This window comes from Camelus bactrianus, chromosome 16, assembly GCF_048773025.1.
Source record: "Camelus bactrianus isolate YW-2024 breed Bactrian camel chromosome 16, ASM4877302v1, whole genome shotgun sequence".
Taxonomy (NCBI): domain Eukaryota; kingdom Metazoa; phylum Chordata; class Mammalia; order Artiodactyla; family Camelidae; genus Camelus; species Camelus bactrianus.
This window is the reverse complement of record NC_133554.1, coordinates 39,606,959-39,632,874: the sequence shown is the minus strand read 5'-3', so window position 1 is coordinate 39,632,874 and position 25,916 is coordinate 39,606,959. Positions and strand designations below refer to the sequence as shown.

Genomic DNA, 25,916 nt, shown 5'->3' with positions numbered 1-25,916 from the left:
CTTTGTTGTAATAATATTTCTATAGGTAAAAATTCAATTCTGTTTGAGCCTTCCTTTCTGTCTGTAAAATGAGGATAGCATCTGCCCATGTATCCTGTAGTATTGTTGAAAATGTAAATAAAATAGTTTATGGGAAAGTTTTAACAAGTATTAGGCAACAAATATTAAGGCAAGATGTAAAGTGATGGTACTTTCACTAGTATTTTCTAAATTCTTTTCCATTTTAATTTCACAAACTCACGGCCTAATTTGTCTAATTCTATGCTATTAGACATCTTTTACATCTGTATACCATTAATATCATTACCAAAGAAAAACAGGAAGAGAAATTGTCAGACTTCAGATATCAGTAAAGTTCTTATCTAGTACAAACCTAGTACTGAATTAGAAATGAGAGCTTCCCATCTCTGAGTCAGTAGGTCAAATCTGATTCAACCTGGATGGTTACCTAAAGTCACGGCCATTGGATGCTGTTTGGAAAACCCTGATTAAAGGTACTGATAATCTTGCTCCATTCATCACTGAATATTTATTAAGCAAAGACTCATCTACTTGCTTCTCTGACTCACTGCTATTCCACCATCCGGAAGCAAAAAGAATATATTTATAAACATAACTGACACGCTATTCTGGTGTTAATAATTCACTAGGAATTTCCCAAAGCCAAGCAGCCACTTGGAGAGAGAAGAAAGGACTTGTTATTGATTAGGGCTTGCCCAGCCCTAAAACAGCTGTTCTGCTCAAACAACGAACAAAAGATTAGGAAATTTAGAAACTGTTTAAAGCACATAATTGGTTATAAGCCACCTTTGCTTACAACAATCCTTACTCTTCAGTGGAAAAATTCTCACCTTGTGCTCCAACAGGACTCTCTGCTTCCCTTTCACAGCCCTTCCAACATTGTTGTTACACACTACCTGTTGTCTATTCTTGTCACTTACAACTGAGTGAGGGCAGAGACAATCTCTGTCTTGTTCATGATTGTATCCTTAAATTCTGGCACATAATTTTCTGTAGAAGGAATAAATAAAGAACCATACTTTTCACACATTTTTCAAGCTTTGGGAAAAGATACTTAACCTCTTTGAGCCTATTTCCTCAACTCCATAATAAAAACAAGAATATTTTAGTTTTTCATTAAGATTTGAGATACACAGGTTAAGCCCCTATCACAATAAGAGTCACTCAACAAGTAGTAACATTATTATTATTACTATTATTCCTTTTTATCATTATAAAATGAGCTTTTATAAAACTAAAATCATAATTTTATGTCTGTAAAAAACAAATCTTCACAATAAGTATTTCAGAAATCTTCAAAATCTCTATAGCCTAGTTCTTCATCCTTTTCTAAAAAAAAAGAAAGAAGAAAAAAAAAAGCAGTTGATACATAAGGTTAAAGCCCTTTTCAGATAAGTTTAAATATACCTGGCAGGCCAATATTTTTTGTTTGTTTTGTTTTGCATAACTATCCCTTTTAACAGCTGGAACATGTAATTAATGAAACCATTTCAGTATTCAACTGAATTAAATGGTGATTGTCTTAGGTAGGTTGGTATGTGAATTCTGCAGAATACCAAATAACTTAATTATAAGCAAACCAAACTCCAAGCTTTCTATTAAAAGGATCATCTATAACATATGTACATTACACATGCACACTGTCTCACATGGTGCTGCTGCATCTTTAGCCACACAAAATATGTATAATTGATATCCTCCGGAACAGGAAAATACAAGCCCTGTAGATGATAGGAAAGGCATTTTGATGACAATTACAAATAATTACATATAAAATTATGCCAATAGGAAGTCCATGTGTTTTACTATTTTTAATTTGGAGATTTTATCTGTGATTGAAAAGAGGAAACTGTTATTGTTGCTGTTTTTTTAAAATAATCTGTTGGTCAGAAGTCACATAGGAAATTCCAAGTTCCTTAACTGTGTGTGATAAAGTAACTATATAGGAGTTTAATTTTTAGAGTACCAGATTCCACCATGTAAAGCTCATCAACTGGATTATCCCCTAACCCTCCCCACCACCCCCAGTTTTTGTTTGTTTTTTACATCATATAATTTGGGGGGTATATTAAACTTTAAATGCCATTTAGCCTGCAGGCAGTGATATCCTGTGGGAGTTTGGGACCTGGCCTGTAATTGAGAAGATCAGAATTACTTAACAGCATGGCAATAATAATGTAAACTAAGATATTGGTTGAGTTTGCCAAGGAAGAGGGTTAGCCATTATTTTAACAGTTACCTCTGATTGATCATCTGCTCTGATCAAAAAAAGAAAAAAGCAGAAAATGAGCCTATACAGATCTCTTAAGATAAAGGATGTAAATTATCCTTCACACACACACACACACACACACACACACACACACACACACAGAATTACATTTCTCTGTCATTCTAGAAAAATACTTATGAGCCAACTTGATATGAATCTTTTAGTTTCAAGTATGTGAACAAATTTCGGAAGGTTTTGAATCTGCAGAGCTTTCTAATGGTCTTATTTGTATCTGTATCTTTGGTGAAATATTCCTATCTCTTGGAGTTTAAACTCTTTAAATATTGCATCCTTTAAGTTAAAAATGCTTGCAGATCAAGATCAATTATTGTAACAATGTTTTACTTTGTTATTGGTTGAATGTATATTTTACCTCTCTCTATTGGTTTGTTTTCCTCATCTTATAAACATGGTTAGGTCTTCATCAGACTAAAAGAAATTAAAATATAATTTTAAAATACCATTCTATAACCTTGCTTTCACTTCAAACTACAGGTTTGTTTTGATTTCTTGAAAGGACACTGTGTTTACTGCTTCCTTTGTCAAACTCCCATTCACTCTTCAACCCATGAAATCTGACTTTTTGCCCCCTCCACCGCTCAAACTGGTGCTCTTGTTAAGTCTACCAGTGAATAATTTTTGATCCCCATCATAAATGCCAGTATTGACCACTCTTCTCTGCAGTTTTCACCTCCTTTGGCTTTCTTTTTTTCATTCTTTGCTGGTTCTCCTTATACCCTCTGCCCAGAGTCTCCCAAATGGTTTTACCAGCAATTCTTTCCCTGTTCATTTCTTAAAAGTTAATTTTCCCCAGGAAACTATCCTTGCTTTTCTTTTACTTTATAGAGTAGAAATGTTCAACCTTTTGAGAAACATGGAGTTGTTTGAAAAGCTGGTTAAAATACTAGAACTTTTCCTAAGAAAAATGTGTGCATACTACTTAATTTTGCACACAATTCCAAGGATGCTTGTGGCTTCTCATTTCCTGCTCTGTATATTTTCCCTTGGTGACCTTGTCCACCCCATTCGTCATGCCCATATGCCAAGAACTTTCAAATCTATATATCTACTTCTGATCTCTTTTTGAGCTTTAAACCCTTATTTGTAACTGCCTACAATCTCTTGTATGTCCTAAGTTTGTGTTCATTGTATTAGTCAAATTTATTTATCTTCCAAAGTTTCTTCTTTCTTCGTCTTATTAATGACTCTACCATCCACTTAGTAGTTTAAGCTAGAAACTTCATATTCATCCTTGATTCTTCCCCACATATTTAATCAGTCCCTAAACCTATCACTTCTATCTTCTGTACCTCTTACTGATGAAAGAACAAATAAGGGAAAGGATATAGACTGAAACAAGGAATCACTACATTTTAAATTAGTGGGGGGGGGGGAATTTCTTGAATAAACACCCAAGTAGGAGTAGTAAGCATCAAGTTTAATTAAGGTGGATTTGGACAGACATCCTTTTATTCTGTGGTGATTCTGTAGGCTTTATCATCTGGGTATTCTTTTTCCAATTGGCAAAACCTATTTTAATCAGATTTTAAAAGGCTGCATAATATAATATAGAGTTTATTTCAGTACAAGATTTATGTTAATAACTTAATAAAGGACTTTAATTCTGTATTTATAGAATCACTAAGGGCAGAAGGGGTTGCATAAAATAGAGATATGTGTTTTTATCTCAGACTTTTCCCTTTCTCTTCATCTCTTCATCCCTCTCTGCCTCATCCATAATCTAGACCTCTTCTTGCTTGAATTATTGCTAACATGCTTTCTCTGCATCTAACTGATCCTCATGCCAATACATTCTCCACCTACTCTCAGAGATGACTCAGATTTATTCATGTCACTTTCCAACTTAAAGTCTCCCATTATTGTCTGTTGCCTACAGAGTGGTATAGAATTTGGTATGACATTTTAAAAACGTTAAAAACTGACCTCAGTCCAACTTTTAAGCCTTACCCCTGCCACTCAACCTTTATTCAGGTCTTAAAGAACTATCTGCCCTTCCCTGAACATGCCCTTTGTCCTCTCAAAATCAACTTATATTTGCCTGCAAGTACCCAATTAATACTTTATACTCATTACCTCATTTAATCCTTATCACAGTCCCAGGGAATTATTTATTTTTACCCATTTTACAGACAAGGAAGCTGAGACACAGAGATTAGAGACTTGCCCAAATCATACAGCACAGAACTCAAATTCTAACTAGTATATACTCTTGACTCTATAGCTTTTCCTACCCTCTTCTGGAATGCCTTTTCCCATCCCTTTTCTGTCTGGTAACAGTCCATTCATCCTTTAAGCCTATCCCATATCATCTACCATGGAGAGTTTCATTTTTCATTCATTTACCTTGTAAACTTATTGAGCACTTTTTGAGTATTGGTTAAGAACCTGGATTTTAGAATTAGATGAGACATGGGATTGTCCTAATTTTCTTATCTGCTAATGTCTAGTTCTATGCATGTATGTATTATGTATATATGTATGAATGTATGTATGTATGTATATAATTCATACCTATCATGCATGCTTTGTCTTTAATTTCATGTTTTGGTTTCTTTAGAGTGAGAACTTACAGTCAGTTGTGAAGAGAGTATAGAATTCTAGATACTTAGAACCTTCCTTCAGTCTTTTTCAATCCTCTTAGTGATACCTAATTCAACAGCAATTTTTGCAGGAACTATCCTTTATTTAGGTTTTTTCAGAAGCATCCAAGTTCATTTTCTTAGAAGTAAGTAACAACCTTTTGTTTTCGTATTCATACATAATTGGTTTATATAATGTTTAATTAAATTACAATTATAATTGCAATAGGAACCAACAGTTTTTAAAACAAATTCAAATATTCTTGATAAGCATACAACTTAACTGGTGAAAGCAAAAGTGGACCGGCATTCTAGAGAAGAGTAACCCATTAGGCAGGAACATCTCTGCTACTATGGCAGAGTGCTTTACAGAGAGGATGGAGACTGTCAGTTAATCCAGAAGTCCTTTCAAAGTGGAAGCTGGCTTCGCAATTCTCACAGAATTGCTGTGATGATGAAATGAGATATAATTCATTTACATGATTTGGCATAATGCTCAACACACAGTAAATGCTCAATAAATTATTTACTATTTCTAAGAACATTTATAACCCTTAATAACCTTTATAGAAGGGGTCTTGAATAAAGCCTTAACCAGACAGCTTTAGGTGATGATGACAGTAAGGAAGGAATAGGCTTTTTTTTTTTTAATTTTTGTTTTCTTTATTGTCATTTATTTATTTTTAGTGGGGAGATGATTAGGTTTACTAGTCTATTTTTTTTAGAGGAGGTACTGGGGATTGCACCCAGGACCTTGTGCATGCTAAGCATGTGCTCTACCACTTGCGCTATACCCTCCCCCCAGGAATAGGCTTTTTAAAGTTAAGTGAACAACACCTCCAAGTGCAAACCTGTAAAAACATGCCATTCAGAGAGAACAGTGGATAGTTTGGTGGACTGAGGGCCATTTTTTTCATATCTCTCATGTGTCTCCCCTGCTTTACTAGGAGCTGTTTAGTATGTAATTATATGTTCTCATACTTCTTTGAATACCAGCAGTAATATGGTGCCTGGTAAAACTGGCATTCAATTTTTTGGTGTGCCACTCTTCACCCGTCTATAAAATATGAACAATAGGTATAGTGTATGTCCAAACATAAATTAATATTTAGGACTTTGAAAGCCCTGTTTTGAAGGTTCAGTATGAGAAATTTAATGTTCTGTTTGCTAGAGGTTTTTTTTATTATTATTATTATTATTATTACAGGATTTTTCGCTAGATTCTTAGTACTTATCATTCCAGTACTTATTACGCCCATGTACAAGTGTAAGCAGAAATTCTTTCATAGTTAATGCTTTAATTTGACTGACTAAAGCTCTCTTTCCTCTGAGATTTAAAAAAAAAAAAACAAGGTTCTTGAGGGAAGACATGGGTATTCCCACTCCCCCCCCCTTTTTTTTGATGCAGAGCAAAATTTGAACTCTCTTCAGAGATGTGAACTTAATGTTTGATGGAACACATCCGTCATTCAAGCAGTGTCACTCTATATAGTCTGATATCAATATAGCCCTTTCAGATGGGGTGACTAGAGAACTAAGACGCCTTTAGACAGGAACTGCATCTTTACAAAAAAGATTTATAGCCCACAAAGGCAGGTATTTGTGTGCTTTCATTTTTTTTTTAATCTAGTGATAGAATTTCTTCTTAAAAGAAGTAACTTCTAAATGTGTATTTAGATGCCACTTTGGATTACATTCAACTGTAAAGAGTTTCAGAATAGAGGGTGGAAGAGCTATGTTTTTGTTACAGTTTAACTGACTGTTTAATCAACCACTTCTGTTCCAGTAAAATCTAGAATAAATTACACCTGGTAATATTTTAAGATGAAAGTAACTTTCTTTTATTGTAATTCATTCAGTGTTAGCTAAATCTGTCATAAGGCTTTCACTCTAAGCTCATAATTTATTTTCTATAATATGAAAAGAACTATAATTTAAAGTGGTTTTCAGCAATCAAAAAATTTCACTAAGGATTTTATCTTTGACAGTCATTTATTATATTTTTATTTGCTCAACTTTTAAAAATCAGCTTATACATATTTTTAAATTTCAGTTTTAAATTAAATATAGTTTTAGTAAGTAAACAATTTTCTTTAATTTTTTTTGTTAAGAATTGTGTTAATGCAGTAATATTTCTCATTGCCCAAAATGGAATTGCTGCTTTTAACCCAACACAATCCTCTTCTTTGAAGGACTTTTCTTTTGGAAGGTAGTACGCTGTAATTGAAACAGTTGGCAGTCAAGCTTAGTTTTCTCAAACTAGCTTACTTTGCCTATAAAATTCTGAAAATATCAACCCCAAGGAGTTAAATTATTATTAAATTAGACCACTAAGGTAAAGCACTTTACAAACAAATAATAAATAATGTAATTTCTGGTGATCTATTCATTTTTAAATGCCACTGAAACAAAAAGATTTTTAGTCCATTGTTCTCAGTTATGTGGAAAGAGCACTGGTACGGGAGTTAGGAGACATATGTTTGTATTGGTTGCATGACTGTAGACAAGTACATTCAGTCTTTGAGACTCAATTTCCTCTTCCTTAAAAAAAATTAGTATGCTTATTGTGAGGCAAAAATAATAACAAATGTGAAAATACTTCAAACAGTAGGCAAAGTACTACTGTGTAATATTATATCACAGTGGAATTTTATCAATAGTGAAGGTCTTTTGTACTAGTTCTCAAGATATACTTATAGCAGAGCATTTTCCTGAGATAAGTTATTTTAGAAGGTTTGTGGGGGAAACTATAAAAATCTTTTTAAAAAAATCTTTTAAAAGTCTTTCTCTTCTAATTTTTTAATATACTCATTTTTTAGGGGTGCTTATCAACCATAAATAGTTTTCCATCTTTGGGCTTAAATCATGATGAGAAAAAGGGATTATAAACAAATCATTTTATGAAATCTCCTGAAAAGGATGGAAAAGTCGAAGCTGAAATTACTGCTTTACAGGAAGCAACTATGTGAAGATAAATCTTAGAGGAACTGGTCTTTTCTCTTTTTATTTGTTACATACCATAAAGTAAGAGCTTAAATAGTAATTAGACTATCAAGTCTAATTATTGTTTTCTGTAAGTATACTAGGGCCTTAAGTATCTGAAACCAGTTGATATCACTGAGATTTTTAGACAAAATATGAACTAGAGGTTTTGGGTATTTTTTTCTAACATTTTATTATTTTTTAAAAATGTAAACAAGCAGGCAAGTTGAAAGAATTGTGCAGTAAACACCCAAATATACACCCCCTGGACTCACAATTAAGTTTGCTACATTGGTTTTATCATATATCTACTCATTTATCCATCCCTGGGCTAGAAGTCTTTAAACAGGAAAAAGGTTTATTCGTTTGTATGTGTTTTATATAGTAATCTTAAGAAAAAATTTTTAGAAGTTCAATGCTTCACAAGCTATCATTTCTGAATGAGTTTTATATTAAAGAAAAATATGCCACATGCATAATATAAACACATGAATGGAAGGAAAGATGAACACCAAACTCAGGAGAGTAGTTACATGTATAGAGAAAAGGGAAAGGACAGCGGGTAGGAGGGCTTCAACTAATGTTTTATTTCTTAAAATCTGAAGAGTAAAATGTTAAGAACGTGATCATACTGTCTTTGGATTATTTGGCTGGTTTTTTTTTTTTTTATCCTCTCTGTTCTTTGCTGTATGTTTGAAATATTTCACAATTAAAAAGTGAAAGAAAAGTTGCTACGTAGTCTTCTTTTCCCCTGGCAAAGTATTTTTCACTTCACTTAAGATCCATTGTCCAATTGGCCTTCCAGCTGAGGTGGATTGAATAGAATCTGGCAATACCATATCTTTTCTCACTTAGTTGATGTACTAGCTGAAGAATGATACAAAGTGCCCCCCTTCTAGTAGGAGTTGAGGAGTGCATCCTTTTTGATTTTGCCTAACCCAGAGAGAAAAACAACTTCCCTTAATGTATTTAAATTCCTTTAAGATATTTGACATGGTTGTTGAAAATTGTGTGTAAGTGTGTAATTTTGCATGTTCACCTGATTTCAGAGAAAAGAGACACGGAAATATGGCCAGGGAAGCTGATACGTGAAAGCTTGGAGAGATAATGATGCTGCTCAGTCAGGGCCTGGAAACTTGATCAGTCTCAACAAACCGCATGGTACTAAATTGCTTGTGAAAGGGCTGAATCAATCCTGCTGCGATTTGAACTTTTGGCTCCTGAAAGTCTAGGGCAGGCTTGAAAATAAAAATAAAACCCTTACATACTGGACTGTATTCCAGGGCCTCTACTGTATTCTCTGTACGAGAGGCATCTACCCAAAGAGCAAGAGGCAGCAGAAAGATGAGGCAGTGAAAAGGAGTCTTAGGGACTTCTCCCTGTATCAGGTGTGAGGGAGGGAGCTCCCAGCGGGAGAGAACCTGTGTCATTAACATACTGATTCCCTCAGAAAATATTTATGTAGAGCCCTGTGAAGAAAGTAGTGAGATGTGGGGTAAAGGATCAGCCACCCAAAATATATTTAATGCTTATGACTTGCCTAGCACTGTGCTAGGCTCTATGATGTTTACAAAAGAGTTACTCTGTGTGGTTTGCTTCAGCACAGAGATAAATTATGTGGCATAAAATAGAGAATAAGACCTTGAGTAACAATACAGATTACAAATTCTAAGGGAGTTAGAAAAGTGCCATAGCATACTATAAACCAGGAATTGACCATTGGACTTAATCAGAAAGCCTAAATCCAAATCCTAACTCTGACAGTTGCTATGTAAACTTGGGTAGGTCCCTTAATTTTTGAGCCTCAATTTCCTCATCTATGAAATGAAGCTGATAATCTAGCTAGCTCTGTTTACCCATACACAGGATTGCAATCAGAATCAAATGAGGATGGATGTGAAAACACTATAGAGTTTTTAATTAATGAAAGACCTGAGAATTGACCTGGGCCTTGAAAAATATGTTATACATGGATAATCAGAAAGGCTGGATAAAAGTGGTCTCAGAGAGGAAATAATATGAACAGAGAGGAGAGTGAAACTTGGATATAAGAGGACAGAATAGAAACCACCTAATTATAGCAAGGATGTGTTTTGGGAGAATGGGTAAAAAATAGACTCTGTTGGAGAAGGGATGGAGTTGAGGGTAAAATGCCATAATGACTGAATTATAGTAGGATTTAAATTATGGAGCATCTAAAGGCTAGAAGGAAGAATTTGAACTTGATCTGAAAGGGAGTAAGGAACTATTTGGAGATTTTAAGTAGGGAATTATTTTGTGTTTAGAAAGTAAGTGTTTAAGTCTTACTCATTTTGATAATCTGCACCTAGCAAAGTGCTTGGCCTACAGGTGTTCAGTATTAGCCCAGTTGAAGTCAGTTAATCTGTCAATAGAATGTTGACACATTGAATTGGACACATCTGAGCCTAGAGTCGAGGCTTCTTATCACCAACATATTAGTCTGGTTCATCTTTTTCTTTAGCTGTAACAAGGAATGATAATACCTGCCCAGCTAGTGGGTTTATTTAAAACATCAGATGAGATGATGATACCATCATTATCCACAAATACATTAAATGTCTCCTTCATATAAGATGCTGTGTTTAAAAAAAAAAGACTAGGGAAACAAAAAAATCTATACATATAAGTGCTTTGAGAAATTTCTTGTGATGAATATTAGTTTGAAATCCACAGTTCTAAGGGATCTGGTAGCAAGAGGATGGTATACAACAGCCAGAAGATCATCTTACTGCTATATTTAGTCCTGGGTTAGGTCCCTATTATTGTCAGGGCCTGTTCTAGCTAGGATCAAGTAGAGGAGAAAACACCAGGTGTGGCAAGGCAGGTAGGTATTTAAGGTCCCCAGGAGTTCTTCCTGTTGGCAGTAGACCTTTTTAGATTTAACCTGTTCTATAGTGAACCTACGTCATCCTGGAGACGGTGTAGAATACTGGTTAAGAAAATAGGTTCTGAATGGCTGAGTTTAAAATACTGCTGTATTACCTTAGCCAAATCATTTAACCTCTGAGCCTCATATGAGAATCATAGGATTGTTTGTGAGAATTAAGTGAGATATTGCATGTAAATTCCTAATAGAAGATTTGGTACACAGTGAATGTCAGCACAATAAATATCAGTTATTGTCTTTATTTTCAAGAACTTCTCAGCTCCTCTCGACTCCATTTTTTGTTACTCCCAAATTTATTTTCCATTTTTCTATCTCTGTCCTACCTCATTCCAGGATATTGAGCCAAATGTGGCCTAATACTATCATTCATCTAAAATACCTGGTTCAGCATTAGCATTAGCATCCACCAAAATCTTAAAATAACTTCTGAATTAAAAATTATCTTTGAAATAGTTTAAGTACTGTATATATTTTGTTATACTCCAAGTAATTCTTGTTGAAATCAGTTATCTATAATATAGTTCATAATATTTTTCTTTACAATTTAGCGTATTTTTCTAGCTTCCTTAAGCATGTTTTACTTTTCTCATATGCGTACACACATTGACATATATACATGCATACATATATGTATTTAGTTTTTAATGAAGTATGTGAAAGATGTGTAGAAGAGAATCTTGGGCCCTGAGCTAATTTAATAGATCACAGTGTGGGAGAAGACACAAAGATTCCATGGGAAAATAAAAAACTAAAACCCTTTAGGGGGGCAATTTGATAATATCTATTAATTCCTAAGATGTTTAACTGCCAATTCTGCCTCTAGGTATCCATCCAACAAATATATTCACATGTATGCACAAAGATTGTGTGAAAACATGCTCATAATGATACTGTATATAATGGTAAAGACTGGGAACAAATGTCCATCAGTAGAGGATAATTTAGTAAATTATATACAATTGTAAAATAGAATACTATGCACTCCTTTAAAAGAATGAGGTAAATCTGTATAAACATGGAAAAGTGTCCAAGATATTGTGATAATTGGCAGGGGTGGAGGAGGGAGGAGAGATAGGATAAAAAGCAGAATAATATGCATAATGTAATTCTATGCTTGTGCACATGTGTGTTTCTTAAAGAGCAGCTACAATATATCAGTGTTTCCTTATGCAAGGAAAATTTCTGGAAATACTAACAAGCATCCCTGGGAGTAGGATGATGGGGATGAGAAAAATGACTTTTATTTTACCTTTCTGACTTCTGCCAAAAAAGAAAAAGAGTTGTTTTAAGCATGTGTTTAAAGAAATTTTTTTTAATCTTTAAAGAAATAGACTGGGGATTAAATGGTTAAATGTTTTGTAAAGTGTGTTGGATGTGAAAAGTGATCTATAAATGCCTATTATTTTTACTAAACAATAGAGTGTGGGGCTTTTGTAACCTGAAGAAAGCAGCATTTCAGCACCTCTTCCTACTAGAGCATATGGTGGTTAAGACATGGGGGATGAATGCCTTAGATTTGCCTCTCATGGAGTTGATATGCGTATCTTTTCAGTATTCCCCATTGCTCTTATGGTAGAAAGTTCCATAGAAAGAATTGGAAGGGCTCAGTGACATTGTTTGATCCAGTGTTTAAAAACTATTGTCAGATATTCTTTTAAACAAAACTACTAGCCACATGGTGATTGCAAAACATGATTGCTCTTAAGAGCCTTTGTTTACAGAGTTTGGTTTACTGTACTATATGAAGAGTGCCTTTGACTGAGTGTAGCAAGATACCTCTTGGTGCAGTCTGGGCAACAAGTTTGAAATTAGGGGTATTATCTTGAGAGTTTTATCCTAGCATTTTACAGATTAACAGGAGACAGAATGTTGTGCTACTCTAGGTAACAGGCTCTTTGTTTTGTAACTCTTTAAAGTGTTGGTTTTCTCCCTTTTGACACCCAGGAGATTAATTTACTGTTTATTTCTCTAGATCAAGCCCTTAGAGAAAACAGAAAAATACAAATAGGTCTTCTGATTGGTATAATCATTTTTCTTATGACTAGGTATTTAAAAAATAAAGTTATATGTTAATAATATTATTTCAAGTCTTTAAAAAAAGCAACAAAATTCTACTAAGCACAGAGATCTCACATTACTGGAAGATGGCAATATTGAGTTAATGTAATTAACTGTCTGGCAAACAATAAGAGTAAAGACTTCTTGAATGAATTGGTGGTATATAGGGGAAATTTATATGTATTTTAATTTTCATTCATTCACCAAGTTTTCATCCCAAATACAAACAAATACTACTAGCTTTCTGTTATTGGAGGCTGATTGGCCAATTTATGGATGATAATAATAATAAAAATTTGGTGCTGTCCTGTTCACAAAGCACTTAATATATCTTAATAAACCTTTGAGATAAGCATTACCAGCTCTACTTTAAGATTAAAGAAACTAGGGCTGGGACAGATTAAGGTTTGCCATGGACAAAGTAGCTAGAATCTAGGACTTCTGATATCAGATTCGTTGCCATTTTAATGTTGCCTACTGTGGCTATTTTTCAGATTAGTGGGGAAAAACATAGAGGATTATCTCTAGTCCAACATTTTCATTTTCTCAGTGAATCAGCTAAAGTGCACAGTAGACTTTAAGATTGCCAGACTTCAGAGTCCCTTTGCTCCCAACAGACACACACACTTTTCTTAATGACCTAAAAAAAAGTACATAGGTCTTATCCCTAGTAAAAGTTTTACCTCAGAGAAACAGCCAAAAGGTAAGATACATGGAAGAGTTAGAGAAGCAAAAAAAAATTTTTAATAAAAACGTTTAAATTTAGTACAGTCATGCACTCTGATCTAAGACTCCTCATCAGAGACTCCAGCTCTCTGATTTTATTCCTTAAGGGCAATCTCCTCAACCTTTCTCTTAGCTGTCTTAAGCTTTAGAGCCATTAAGGCCAAAGAGTAGATTTTTGTGCCAGACACTCTTCAGTACTTTATATGTATTAACTTAATTAATCCTCACAATAACTTCATAAATTAGGTAATAATACAGAGCCAGAGATTAAGTAGCTATTTAAAATTCATAGCTAATGGTAGTGTTAGGATTCAAACCCAGCCAATTAATTCCAAGGCCAGAATTTTTTTACTGTTGGGCTGTACTGCTTTGAACTAAATGACTGTTTACCTTAAGTGGATTAAGTTTATTTCTCAGGATCTCCAGATTGGATGAAATTCCTCTCCTGAGGTTCTGAACTCTCCCAAAAACAGATCTTGGGACATTTCTTCAGGGTTTATTATCCCATTTTACAGAGGAAGTTAAGTGATTTGACCAAAATCTCAGTTTATTAAATGACTGTTAGAAGTAGAATTTAGGTCCTCTGGTTTCTAGCCCAGCTTTTGGTACTATAAATTAACACTGTTTTCTTTTAGTATTGTCAGTTCAAGTGATCCACCCATGTTGAAATTTTGTTAGAATAACAAAATCATCTTCATATCCTTAACTCACATTTCAGGGTCTGTCCTGGAGCACAGTAATGTCAGTACACGAGCCTCTGATATTACATGGTTTTACAATGTTTATACCTTATGGAGGGACACATGGAGATAGTAATGGAGATATCTTTTACAGATACAAGAGACATCTATTTAAATATTTTTTAATGTATTAACATATGAATCTACAAAAAATTTAATTTGGTCATAGCCACATATTTCTAAGCCTTGAAATGTTTAGCAGATGACATGACAAAATTCATTTCAAATCTACAAATCTACTAACTCAAGCAAGAATGTAAAGAAATGCAGCAATTTTTCTTCAGGGCCTTTGTGCAGATTTTTTTTTTTTTTTTTTTTTAGAGAAAGCCTCTTCTGACTTATGTGGAGTTGAAAACTCACATAGTTTATTTCATGCTGGTCAATTTAATTTGGAATCATTTCTGAATTTGTAGATGCTTGGATATAGAGAGCTTGCTCCCTAGAGCCTTGTTTCCTGACAGTGGAGAGTAAAGGATTAAACTGAGCTGAAACTAAATTGATTGACATTTTGACACTCTGCAGATTGTGAAAAGAAAAGGAATTTGTTCAACTTTTTAAAACAGATAGTAGTAGAAATAACTATTTCCTTAAAGGCACTCCAGTCTGCAAAGATTTTTTGTTGTTGTTAAAAACCAAGAGTCATGTTCTAGCACTTCCCAATTTTCTATATTACAGCTCAAAATGAGAATTTAACTTTGAAAAGCTTTTGAAAAGGCCTGGATGGGGGTGTTAAAATAGTCTCCTTCATTCGTTGAACAGGCACTGACAGAGGTCTTTTGAGGGGAAACAAAGGGCTGTGCATTTCTGGGGTGTCACTATAGGAGCCTATTTATAAAAGACAAGTAAACATATTTATAAAATCTTTATCTCTAGGGTTTTTAAATGCCAGAGATATGAAGTATTGAAGTGAGTAAGATATATTTCCCACTGCCTTCTTTTTCCAACAGATACAGGTGATTACCATTGCCATCATCTTTCCTAAATGGCATCATTTAGTGTTGACTTCAATAAAATCCTATCTCTGCTGTGTCATGAAAGGAACTGGACTCACCTTAGCAATACTGTTCTAAACAGCCTGCTGCCTTTTCTTTCTTTTTTTTTTTTTTTCTTCTTTTTATTTTTTTGGATCACTGCAGGAGGCTGTAATAAATTACAGCCTGGAAGAAGTTTCAAACTGGCAAGTTTGCCAGATATTTAAAGCAATTTATTTTGGGGTGTATCAGCAGATTTTTTTTCTTACACTTCCATTTGGGTGCCTGCTGACACAGCCTGAATAAATCTTTCAAAATTTTTCCTTCCTAGAGATGGATGAAGATGATGATGCACTGGATTCCAAGGTCCAGACCTTTCATTAACTCTTCACTTACTAACTAGTTCCTTCCTATTACTAGATCTGTAGGAAATTTAGATTCTTTTCCAGAATGAGTTTGCAGTATTTCAAGTCCCTCAGTGCCTTGGCAACAACTTTAAGTTTAATGAAGGGTCAACTAACTAAAGAGTGATTCTGGTTTTAGATACAGAATTTAGATTATTTCATTACTAGTATTTTGAAAATTGCCCAACTTCCCAATAGGAAAACATCTGAAAATTTATATAAAACAAAGACATTTCTTCTTGATTCTAGCATATGTTGAATGGTAAAGTGAGTTCTTCCTAATTTTAGTCTCTTTTCTCTTATAATTCTCCTCTAATTTCTCTTAAAATCTTTTTTCATGATCTCTTGTAATAGTGAAGTTGCTTTTTAAAATTATTTTTGGCTCTGGAATTCCTAAGCCAACTTTATATTGATACATATTTTAGTCAAGTATCCAGAAAAGCTAAAAATAGTGATGCCTGAAAATATTGTTCTGATGGGCAAGAGATAAGGGAGCTATCTTTTATTGAGTGCCTGCACCAGGCCAGCCTTTTTTGTAAGCCACTGCTACATAGTGTGTAGGAGAGAGGCTGACAGAAGAGATTCTCATTTTACAAAGAGCTGGTCCCTGGTCAGGTTAAAGGCACTGCTCAGTGAGTTGTTAGGAAAATCATAAAGGCTTAAACTCATGAAAGCATCAGGGAATAGGATTTGATGGGGAAAGCCCTAGATCAGGAGTCTAAAACCAGAGTTCCCATCTAGGTGATGTCACTTACAAACGAGGTCATCTGGTTAGAACCTGAATGTTTCCCCATCTGCAAAGTGAGGATAAAATCTCTAGCCCATCTTCCTCTCTAGATTCTTTGGCACAATAGTTCTCAACCATGGCTGCACACTGGAATAACCCTGGGAGCTTTGGAAAATACTGACGTCTAGATCCCAGCCTTAAGAGATTCCGATTTGATTGGTCTAGGGTGCAGCCAGACATTGGGATTTTTTAAAAATCTCTGCAGGTGACTCACATGTGCAGTTAAGGCTGTGACTCCTTGGTTTGAAGGATGGTTAAGAAAGCCCTTTTAAATTTATTTACAAGGGTTAGCAGATGTTATCAACAGTGTAGCTAGACCTTTTTCCCATCATAAAACAAACTCTTTTGCTGTAAAAAAAAAAAATCCAATTAATCTGAATTTTCCCAGCCCTTAGCACATAGGACGCCGTTGCTAAGTATTTGTTGCATTTGTGAACATACGGCCTGGGTTTGAGGTTCATGTATAAAGCCAATTAAGAGGCAGGACCTTTCTGATGAAACATTCCCAAGAAATGCGAGCCTTTCTTGCCCACCCCCGTATCGCTTCATTCCTTCATCCTAGCCGAGGAGTCTTGGGGGAACCCTTGCTCCCCAGGGCCAGACGCCCACGGCGGGATCCATCGGGTGCCGGAGCCTCCGGGGCGGGGCACCGGCAGGACCCTCCCGCCGGCTCCGTCAGCCCCGCCCCGCCCAGCCCCGGACGCGGGTTGGGGCGGGCTGCTGGCGGCGCCCGGCCGCCGGGACTCCACAGCCGAGCCTCAGGGCTGCGGCGGCTGCCTCCGCGCGACCCGGCGGGCCCAGTTCGGCCGCCGGGCACCCGCGCTGCCCGCACCTCCAGTCCGGCGGAACCCAACGGGAGCGCCTCGTGCCCAAACCGGGCAGGGGCCAGGATGCGGAGCTGTGCACCTTGAGCCGGCCCCATGACCCTCAGCACGTTGGCCCGCGAGAGGAAGCCCCCCGCCTGCACCTGCAGCCTCGGTGGTCCCGACATGATCCCCTACTTCTCCGCCGACGCGGTCATCTCGCAGAACGCCATCAACCAGCTGTGAGTGCGCCGCGCGCCCTCCCGCCCTCTGCGAACGCCCGGAAAGTTTGCTCTTCAGCAGCCGCTTTCCCCAGCAGCTGGGAGCAAGGAAGCGAGGGAGGGCGAAATCGCACTCTGCGTGCTTGGAGGTCTTGGGGCGTCCAGGGGCATAGTGGGGTGGAGGCGCAGAGTAATTTTTGGAGGCAGAAAATGTCCTAGGGGTGGGGAGGCGAACAGAAGAATCCTTTCCGAGAATTTCTGGTAAACTGAGAGAATCTGAAAGTGGGGTCGTCCTGAAAGTGGGAAGTTGTCTGTGGTGACAGAGTGACAGCCGTGTGGCACTCGGGAGACCCAGGCTGAAAGGCAGTCAGTAGCCTCTGGACCGCCAGCCGGAAAAGCCAGGACTCCCTTGCCGGTCCTGGTGATCAAGCTCCCGTGTTTGTTGTTTTGTTTTCTTGTTTCAGATAAGTTTGCGTGTGACCATGGGTTTCTGTTGCAAGCTCTGCACACAAAGAAAGGCAGTCCATTCTTCACACCCTCTGGCTGTAGTCTGGAATTATTTCAGAAAACTGGATTTCAGTAGTTTAGCTCACTTTCTTTTTTGTCTCCGCCTGTAGTAGTACGTGCTTACAACCCAAGCCTGCATGCACACCTTTAATCTCTGAAGTGCAAGATTCAGTTGCATCTTTAAATCATCACTGTTTTTGCAGTCTCTATAGAGTTTTTGTCCCTCCCTTCCATTGTGGTTTAGCTATTTCTGAGAACTGTGTGCTGAAGCTTGTGGTTAATCTCACCTCACAGTTATAAAGGTCCAAACAGAGGAACTCCCGTCTATTCAAGTTGAATTCTTAAACTAGTTGAGTGGTTTAGGGTTACTTTTAGATAGCAACAGTTTGGTCCTCGTAGTATATTAGCACTCATTCAGAGTAACTTCAGGAAGTCACCTACTTCTGTTTTGCCAGACTCCTGGTACATAAGCAACCTCTGTCTCCCTCCCAGGTCAGCCCTGAACAACTTTTTAATTTAATGTCCAACAACTGAAACTTTCCATTATCCCTGATTAAAGGTCCCAAGAATAGCATGTAAAGTAATTTATAGATAATCTTAAATCTACTTTATGATTTTTAATTAACAGTTTACTCTCTTACCAAATCAAATTAAACTCATTTGCATTTCAACTTTTTTCCTTTGTGTTAATTCCTGGTGGAGTGCCTAAAAAATAGCCCCCCCCCAAAAAAGTGGTTTTACTGCTCTATATTGTACACTCTACAGAATTAAATCAACCACTTACTTGCATTTTCTCTTTTTAAAGAAATGGAGTGAATAATCTGCAACTGGATAACCAATCTCAAAATAATGATGTTAACAATACTTTGAAAATAAAAAAGGTAGTTGAAGCAACCCACATTTCCATCAGTGGATACATGGATAAACAGAATGTGGCATATAATACAACCGAATATTATTCAGCCTTAAAAAGGAAGGAAATTCTGACACATGCTACAACATGGAGCAACTTTGAAGACATTATTCAAAGTGAAATAAGCTAGTGACAAACTACAAATACTGTGTGATTCCACTCGTGTGAGGTACCTAGAGTAGTCTGGTTGCCAGGGGTTGGTGGAGGGGAATGAGAGATTTGTGTTTAATAGGTACAGAGTTTCATTTAAGGAAGAAGAAAAAGTTATGGGGATTGATGGTGGTGATGGTTGCACAACAGTGTGAATGCATTTAATGGCAATGAACCATACATACACTTAAAAATGGTTAAAATAGCAAATTTTATGTTCCATATATTTAACTACAGTTTAAAAAGATTAAACAAAATTTAAAAGGCAGAGCTTCTAAGCTTTGTGGAGGAAAGGAGTTTGACTCTTGCTTCCTGGTGTAGTCAAGCAAGAACAGATTTCTTTTCCTACTAAATAGTGTCTTTGGGTAAGTCATTTGACTTCAGTTTCTTAAACTGTAAAATGAGGATATGTGGTTCTTACCCCAGAGGATCATAAGAGATTATATGTGTGGGAACAATTTACAAACTATAAATGCCTACGCAAAAAAAGAAAATGAGTTAATTGAAATTAAACAGTAGCTAATAGCTGCCATTTATTGACCACTTGTCACTGTTCTAAGAGTTCAACGTATATGGTTATCTCGTTTAATCATCACAGCAACCTTATGAATTAATTTGTTCTATTTACGTATATGAAGCTAAGACTTAGAGAAGTTAAGTAATTGCTCAAGGTCATATAGCTAGTAAATGACAAAACTGTCCTTAGACTCCAGATCTGTTTCCTAGGCCAGTGCTCTTGACCACTGTAAAAATGATATTCTGGCTTAGTTGCAAGGTCACTTTTTGAGACTTACAGTCTTAGGAATTATCTTTAACTGCTGACATTGTCACCTTAGTAGTGAGAAACATTTGCTATACTAAGAGTTCTGCTGCTAAGGTAGACAGCCTTTAAAGAATTTGCAGAATATTTCTCTTTCTTTTTCATCTCTTGCCACTTTTTTTTTCTTGGGAGAGCCTTACTAATAGTCACTTCTTCTGAAGTGTATTTTTTAGTATTGCTTTAGCGATCATGTTTATTTAGCATTTATAGTGTTGCCTAGTTCATTTAAGGGTCATCCTGAATAAAACCCTAAATTTTAACTTAAGCATTTTTGGTGCCTAATGCACAAGTTCTTAATTTGGAGTCCTTGGTTACTGAAGCCATGGATTGGCCTCAGAAGGTCAATGAACTCCTTGAGATCATATGAAAATGTTGGATATATAAATATATTTTTTAAAATCAGATTCTCAAAGTAATGTGATCTCATAAAAGGTTAAGAATTTCCTTCCTAAAGGGAAGTATTGTTTCTAAGGCCTGATACTATAAAAACTTAACTGATGTGAGCATTTCCCTGTGGTGCCAGATGTGTAAATAGGAGTGATGAGAGGGCGCAACTAAAAGATAAAGATTTAAAGTCCTCAAGTGTGGAGAGGAGGGGGTACCTTAACACCTAAATACACTTAGTGCAGTGGTTCTCTTGTCCTTGCTGAGGACCCACTCATAAGAGTTTTTTTCCTTTTCTCTTTTGCTACCTCAGATTTACTCTGAATTTAGAAACTAAGTAAATCATGTAGCAAATCCTATGAGAATTGCATCAGAGTAAAAAGACCACAGTCTTTTGAGATCCTAGGGGCTCTCCTATGGAGAGAGTTAATGACCTTCATAATATAGCCTTTGGATACCTATTTTGGTGATTTTCATTCTAATTTCTTGACTTTAAGCTGTGTTATATATATATATATATATATATATATATATATATATATATATATATGAAATTAGAGAATAGATTGCTATTACTGTATTTTATTGGGAATTATATCATTATTAGAGTAAGGTCTCTCCTTGCCGTCACATAAAACTCACCAAATATAGTTATTTTTTACATATTCAGTGAAGAACATTAAGATGTGCTTGAATTTACTCCATAAAAAAAGAATAGTTACTGTCATAAGTGTTAATCCTACTAGAAAAAAAATATGTGAGCGACCCAGAGCATCATCTGATCAAACTTCAGGAGTCTTGGATCAGACTGCTCAAATGATCATGAAAAGTTCCATACCCTTTAAGATTCTACACATGCTTTTTAATAGAATAAAAATATGAACTTCTGAAAAATAGGGGAGCCTATGTACGTTTCAGAGAGTCAGCATTCAACCCCTGAGAAGTGAAGTTGCCAAGCAAAGGACCAAGACTTTTCTAGTGTTATTGTTATATGCCAAACAAATAGCTTATCGAGAAATAGGTGACTGTCTTTGTGTCCTGAAAAATTCAGGGAATGATCAAGAATTAGTAGATAAAATGCTGGCAAAGGCTACCATTAAAACAGTGTTTCCGTTATGGAAACCTCTGATCAAAAGTCTTGGAACTTAGATGCTTGAGACATTGCTTGATTTGTTAATAAGGTTACCTAAAGCTTTTTATCCTTGACCTAAAAAACTTGTATTTATTTGCTTGGTTCCATATATTAATTTGATTTCCTAGCTTCACATCAGTGCTTTCTGAAGCTCAGGCTCAGTAACAGAGGAGCACATTGAGATGATTATCCAAGGTGTACCTTTTCATGAAATTGAAAGGTAGAAACAGTTTTATTTTTGTGTGTTTAATGGTGGTAGTACTAATGCTCTTTCAGCTCTACTCTGTAGTTTCACGTGCTCATCCCTGAACTTAAGCTTGTGCCAGAATCACCTAGATGGCTTATTAAAACACAGACTGCTGCCCACACCCCTAGGGTTTCTAATTCTATAGGTCTGGAGTGGGACTAGAGAATTTGAAATGTTTAACAAGTTCCTAGAGGATGCTGATAATGCTGGCCTAGGGATCCCACCTGGGGGATCACTACCTAAAAGTATTCCTCTTGAGGCAGCTTGGGCAGTCATTATCCACGTTTTGTAGAGTAAAACTAAAAAAATCAAAACAGTGAAGTGATTTGCACAGGGGTTACATGATTTGTTACTGGTAGAATTGAAACTAGAACCAGCATTTCCTGTCTCCAAATATAGAGCTCTTAACAATGCTGCACTCAAAGTTCTGATACATATATCTTTGCATATATGTGGGCACATTTCTTTAGATAAAATTCTAGCAGTGGAATTTGTGGATCTGATGATATGTATACATTAAAATTTTGATACATGCTGCCAAATTGCTTTGCAATTTGCTTTGTCAATTTGCTCTTACCAGCTATAAATAAGAGAGTATGTTTCCCTATGTCTTCACCAACTCTGATAATATTAATAAAGATATTAAATAGTAATTAATTTTTTCCTGAGCTCTCACTCTATGGCAGGTATTGTTTTGAAAACTATGCATATTAACTCACTCTCTCTTCTTAACAATTCTGACTTTGGTATTACTCTCAATTACAGATGAGAGACACAGAGATGTTAAGTAACTTGTCTAAGATTACACAGCCAGGGTGCAGAGGCATTCTCATTCCAGGGCCCCTGCTCTTAAACATTTCTCTTTTTATAGTGCCTTTATTGTAGATGTTTAGCATTCTTTTGTGTCTTTATTGGTCTTGCTCATTTTTCTTCTGATTTGCATGTTTGTGCTTCTGACCATTTTTCCATTGGTATTTGTTTTTTCTTTCTGATGCAGTACTCTGTATATTTCTGAAATGTGCGAAAAATACCTGTTCCCAGCCTATTGCTTGTCTTGTAACTTCGCATCTTGTATAAAAGCTTTTAATTTTTATGTAGTAAAATCTGTCAGTAATTTCTCTTATGATTTCAGTTTTGTATCTGGCTTTTAAAAACCCTTCCCACCCACTCCTAGGATTATGAAAGTACTCTTCTGTATTTTTCTAGTATGTCTACACTTTTAGAAATTTCACTCTTTAAAACTTTTGGAATTTATCTTTACAGGCATACCTTGGATATAATGCAGACTCAGTTCTAGACTACCACGATAAAGTGAATATGGCAATAAAGCAAGTCACACAGATTTTTTCGTTTGCCAGTGCATATAAAAGTTATGTTTACAGAACAGTCTACTAAGTGTCTACAATAGCATTATGACTAAAATAATAATGTACATACCTTAATTTTAAAATGCTTTATTGCTTAAAAAATGCTAGCCATCATCTCTTTCCTTCAGCAAGTCTTGATTTTTTTGGTGGTGGAGGGTTTGAAATACTGTGAGAATTACCAAAATGTAACACAGACACACAAAGTGGGCAAATGCTGTTGAAAAAATGGTGCCAATAGACTTGCCTGACTCGGGGTTGCCACATACTTTAAACTTGTTTTTTTTTTTTTTTAAGTGGTATCTGCGAAGCATGATAGAGTGAAGCACAACAAAACGAGGAACGCCTGTATTTACTGTGTGAGGCAAGGCTCTGACTTTACCTTTCTTCAGATGGACACACTCAGTTATTCCAATACCATTTACTTAGTCCGTTCTCATTTCACTGATGTGAAATGCTCTCCCTAGGATATATTAAGTCCTGTTGATACGTTTTCTTTCACATACCAATACCACACTGTTATACTTAATACAGATTTAGTGGACGTTTTGATATCTTGTATCATGAGGCATACCTCAGTGTTTTGTTTTGTTTTGTTTTGTTTTTAAAATATCGTACCTACTCTTATTTTCCAGGTAAGTCTTAGAAAGCTTGTCAATTTCAACTTTTAAAACTGCTTTTGGGATTTTTATTGAAATTGTACCAAATTAATTTTGGAGAGAATTAACAGCTTTACAAAATGAGCCTTCCCTGTGAGGAATGTGATATGTATATCTATTTATTCACTGTTTTTAAAACGTCCTTCATTTAAATTTTACACATTACCTCATAGAGTAATTACACATTTCTTATTAGGTATATTCATGGATGTTTTATAAAAATTTTTGTTGCTCTTGTGAACAAACTCTTCTTTCCCATGATGTTTTCTAATTAGTCACCGTAGATGTGCAGCAAAACTGCTTCTATATCAGACCACCTTGCTGAACTCTGGGCCTAATATCTAATAGATAACTTAGTTGATTTTCTTAACTTTTCTGGGTGGATGATTACATCATCTATCTATGAGTTTTACCTCTTGAGTATAACTCTTCACTGCTTCGCCTAGGGCTTTAGTATAACGTTAGAGTGGCAATGCTCGTGGTCTTGTTTTCTGTTGTAAAAGGAATGCTTCTTATGTTTTGTAAATAGATGTGTTGTGTGCCATAGGTTCTGGCAAAGATCACTTATCAAGTTGAGGGCATTTCCCACTATTCCTAATTTACAAATATTTTTAAAGTAGATATAGTTACTGAGTTTTATTGAATGCTTTTTAGACATCTGTTGGAATAATAATATTTTCCCCCTTTCCTGGTAACATCGTGACATGCTGAGTTGCAAAAGTTGAGTCATCCTTTCACACTGTGTGCACTGTTAACATTGCTGGAATTGGTTTACTAATATTTTTAGATTTTCTCATTCAAATATTTGTTGGCTCTTTGGTGCTATCTTTGTCCAGCTTATGTCTGATTTGTAAAATGATTTAGCTATAGCCTTCCATCTTTTTCTAGCTCTGAAACTGTTCTTTAGCAGAAATGCTGCACTTTAATAGCCTGAAACCAAGAAGTCCTACTCCAAGTGTTACAATTTTATGAAATTGTTTTGCCTTTCGATTTTTAAATTTTCTTCTTCTTATTGAATAAGGGTGTTCTTCATCCATGATACTTTAAAAAATCTAGATATGTCCCTTACAGAAATGGGCAAACATAATTAGAATAGTTGATAATTCAGTGATTGAAACCAGGCATTCATTTATGACTAAGAGCTTTTTTTTCTCTCTTTGGTGGGTAAACAGGCTAATAATTTTAAAAGGCATGAGATGTCTCTTTGACTTTAAATCAGTTCTGGTTTTGTGTTTGTTTCTGATCCTTGAATAGATAATAAAGCCTTAAAAAGTAAAAATTTTTTTAAGGGTGATCAAATAAGCTTACATCAAGTGAATCAATCTTTTAGGTGTTACAGTCTTCAGATATGAAGGAGAAATTAATGATCCATTGTCAGAGTAAAAGGTACATTTGTGTTTTCATTAGTGGTGATAACTTTGTGTGGCTTTATCCACACTTGTGCTTCTTTGAAATCAGTAGAGCAGAAATTGGCTTGGAACAGAGTGTGGGGAAAAAGCTCTCAACTTTGGCCTTATTGGAAACAAGTTAACTGAAGAGTAAATCTGCATAATGAAGATGAACAGGAATGGTGAGGTTGTGATGCACTTAAGTCAAGATTTCTTTGATAAATCTGTAGTGAATTTTTTCCCTAAATTACCATTCTTTGGATTGTGTGCTCGCTCACCTGTAATCACTCCTGAAATTGGGCAATTTCTTTAGTCTTACACTGAGAAACCACTGCCCAAAGCCAAATAATTAAGGATGTTGTCATCCTCTGTCTCCAAGAGCTCTTGGACCTTGGGGTAATAGAGGGGCGAAACAGCTTGCTCATATCTCCTCTTGGGTTTCTCCAGTAAATGTGAGTCTCCTTAATTACCATTTGTGAAATTGCCTTGGGGCTAAAGAAGAGTGGTGTAGATGCTATTACATAATGTTTCTCAATTTCTAAGGTGAAAGCAAAAAAAAAAAATAATAATAATAATAATAATAATCAGTACCCTTACTACTTTCAGATAAAGTTAGAGTTAGCTTTACATTGTTAGAACGATGCAGAATGTTGCTGCCACTAACATAATTAAGTTTAACTTGAAGAAACGTGCTAATAAAAACATCGAGGCCTTTTTAGGTGTTCCTGTGATTTGGAAAGGGTTTAGCAAATGATTTATAAATAGATTACTAGTACCGCACACCACAGGGCAAATTTGGGCTTACTTCCTTTTTGCAGGTTGTGCAGATTGAGCAACTCTTGTTTTCTGCATTTATCTG

The 25,916-nt window shown here is 35.8% G+C and overlaps 1 protein-coding gene across 4 annotated transcripts in view; it reads left to right on the top strand.

Moving 5' to 3' along the window:
- The window catches only part of SSH2 (slingshot protein phosphatase 2), a 216,488-nt gene that overhangs the window by 104,499 nt on the left and 86,073 nt on the right, over positions 1-25,916 (top strand). The window contains exon 1 of one of the 4 annotated variants that reach the window (XM_010958239.3): positions 17,159-17,514. The exons of the other annotated variants lie outside the window; for them this stretch is intronic. Coding sequence (XP_010956541.2) covers positions 17,390-17,514 — 125 coding nt within the window. The 5' untranslated portion in view covers positions 17,159-17,389. Of the gene's footprint in view, positions 1-17,158; positions 17,515-25,916 lie in introns of those variants that run through there. 4 annotated transcript variants of the gene reach the window in all.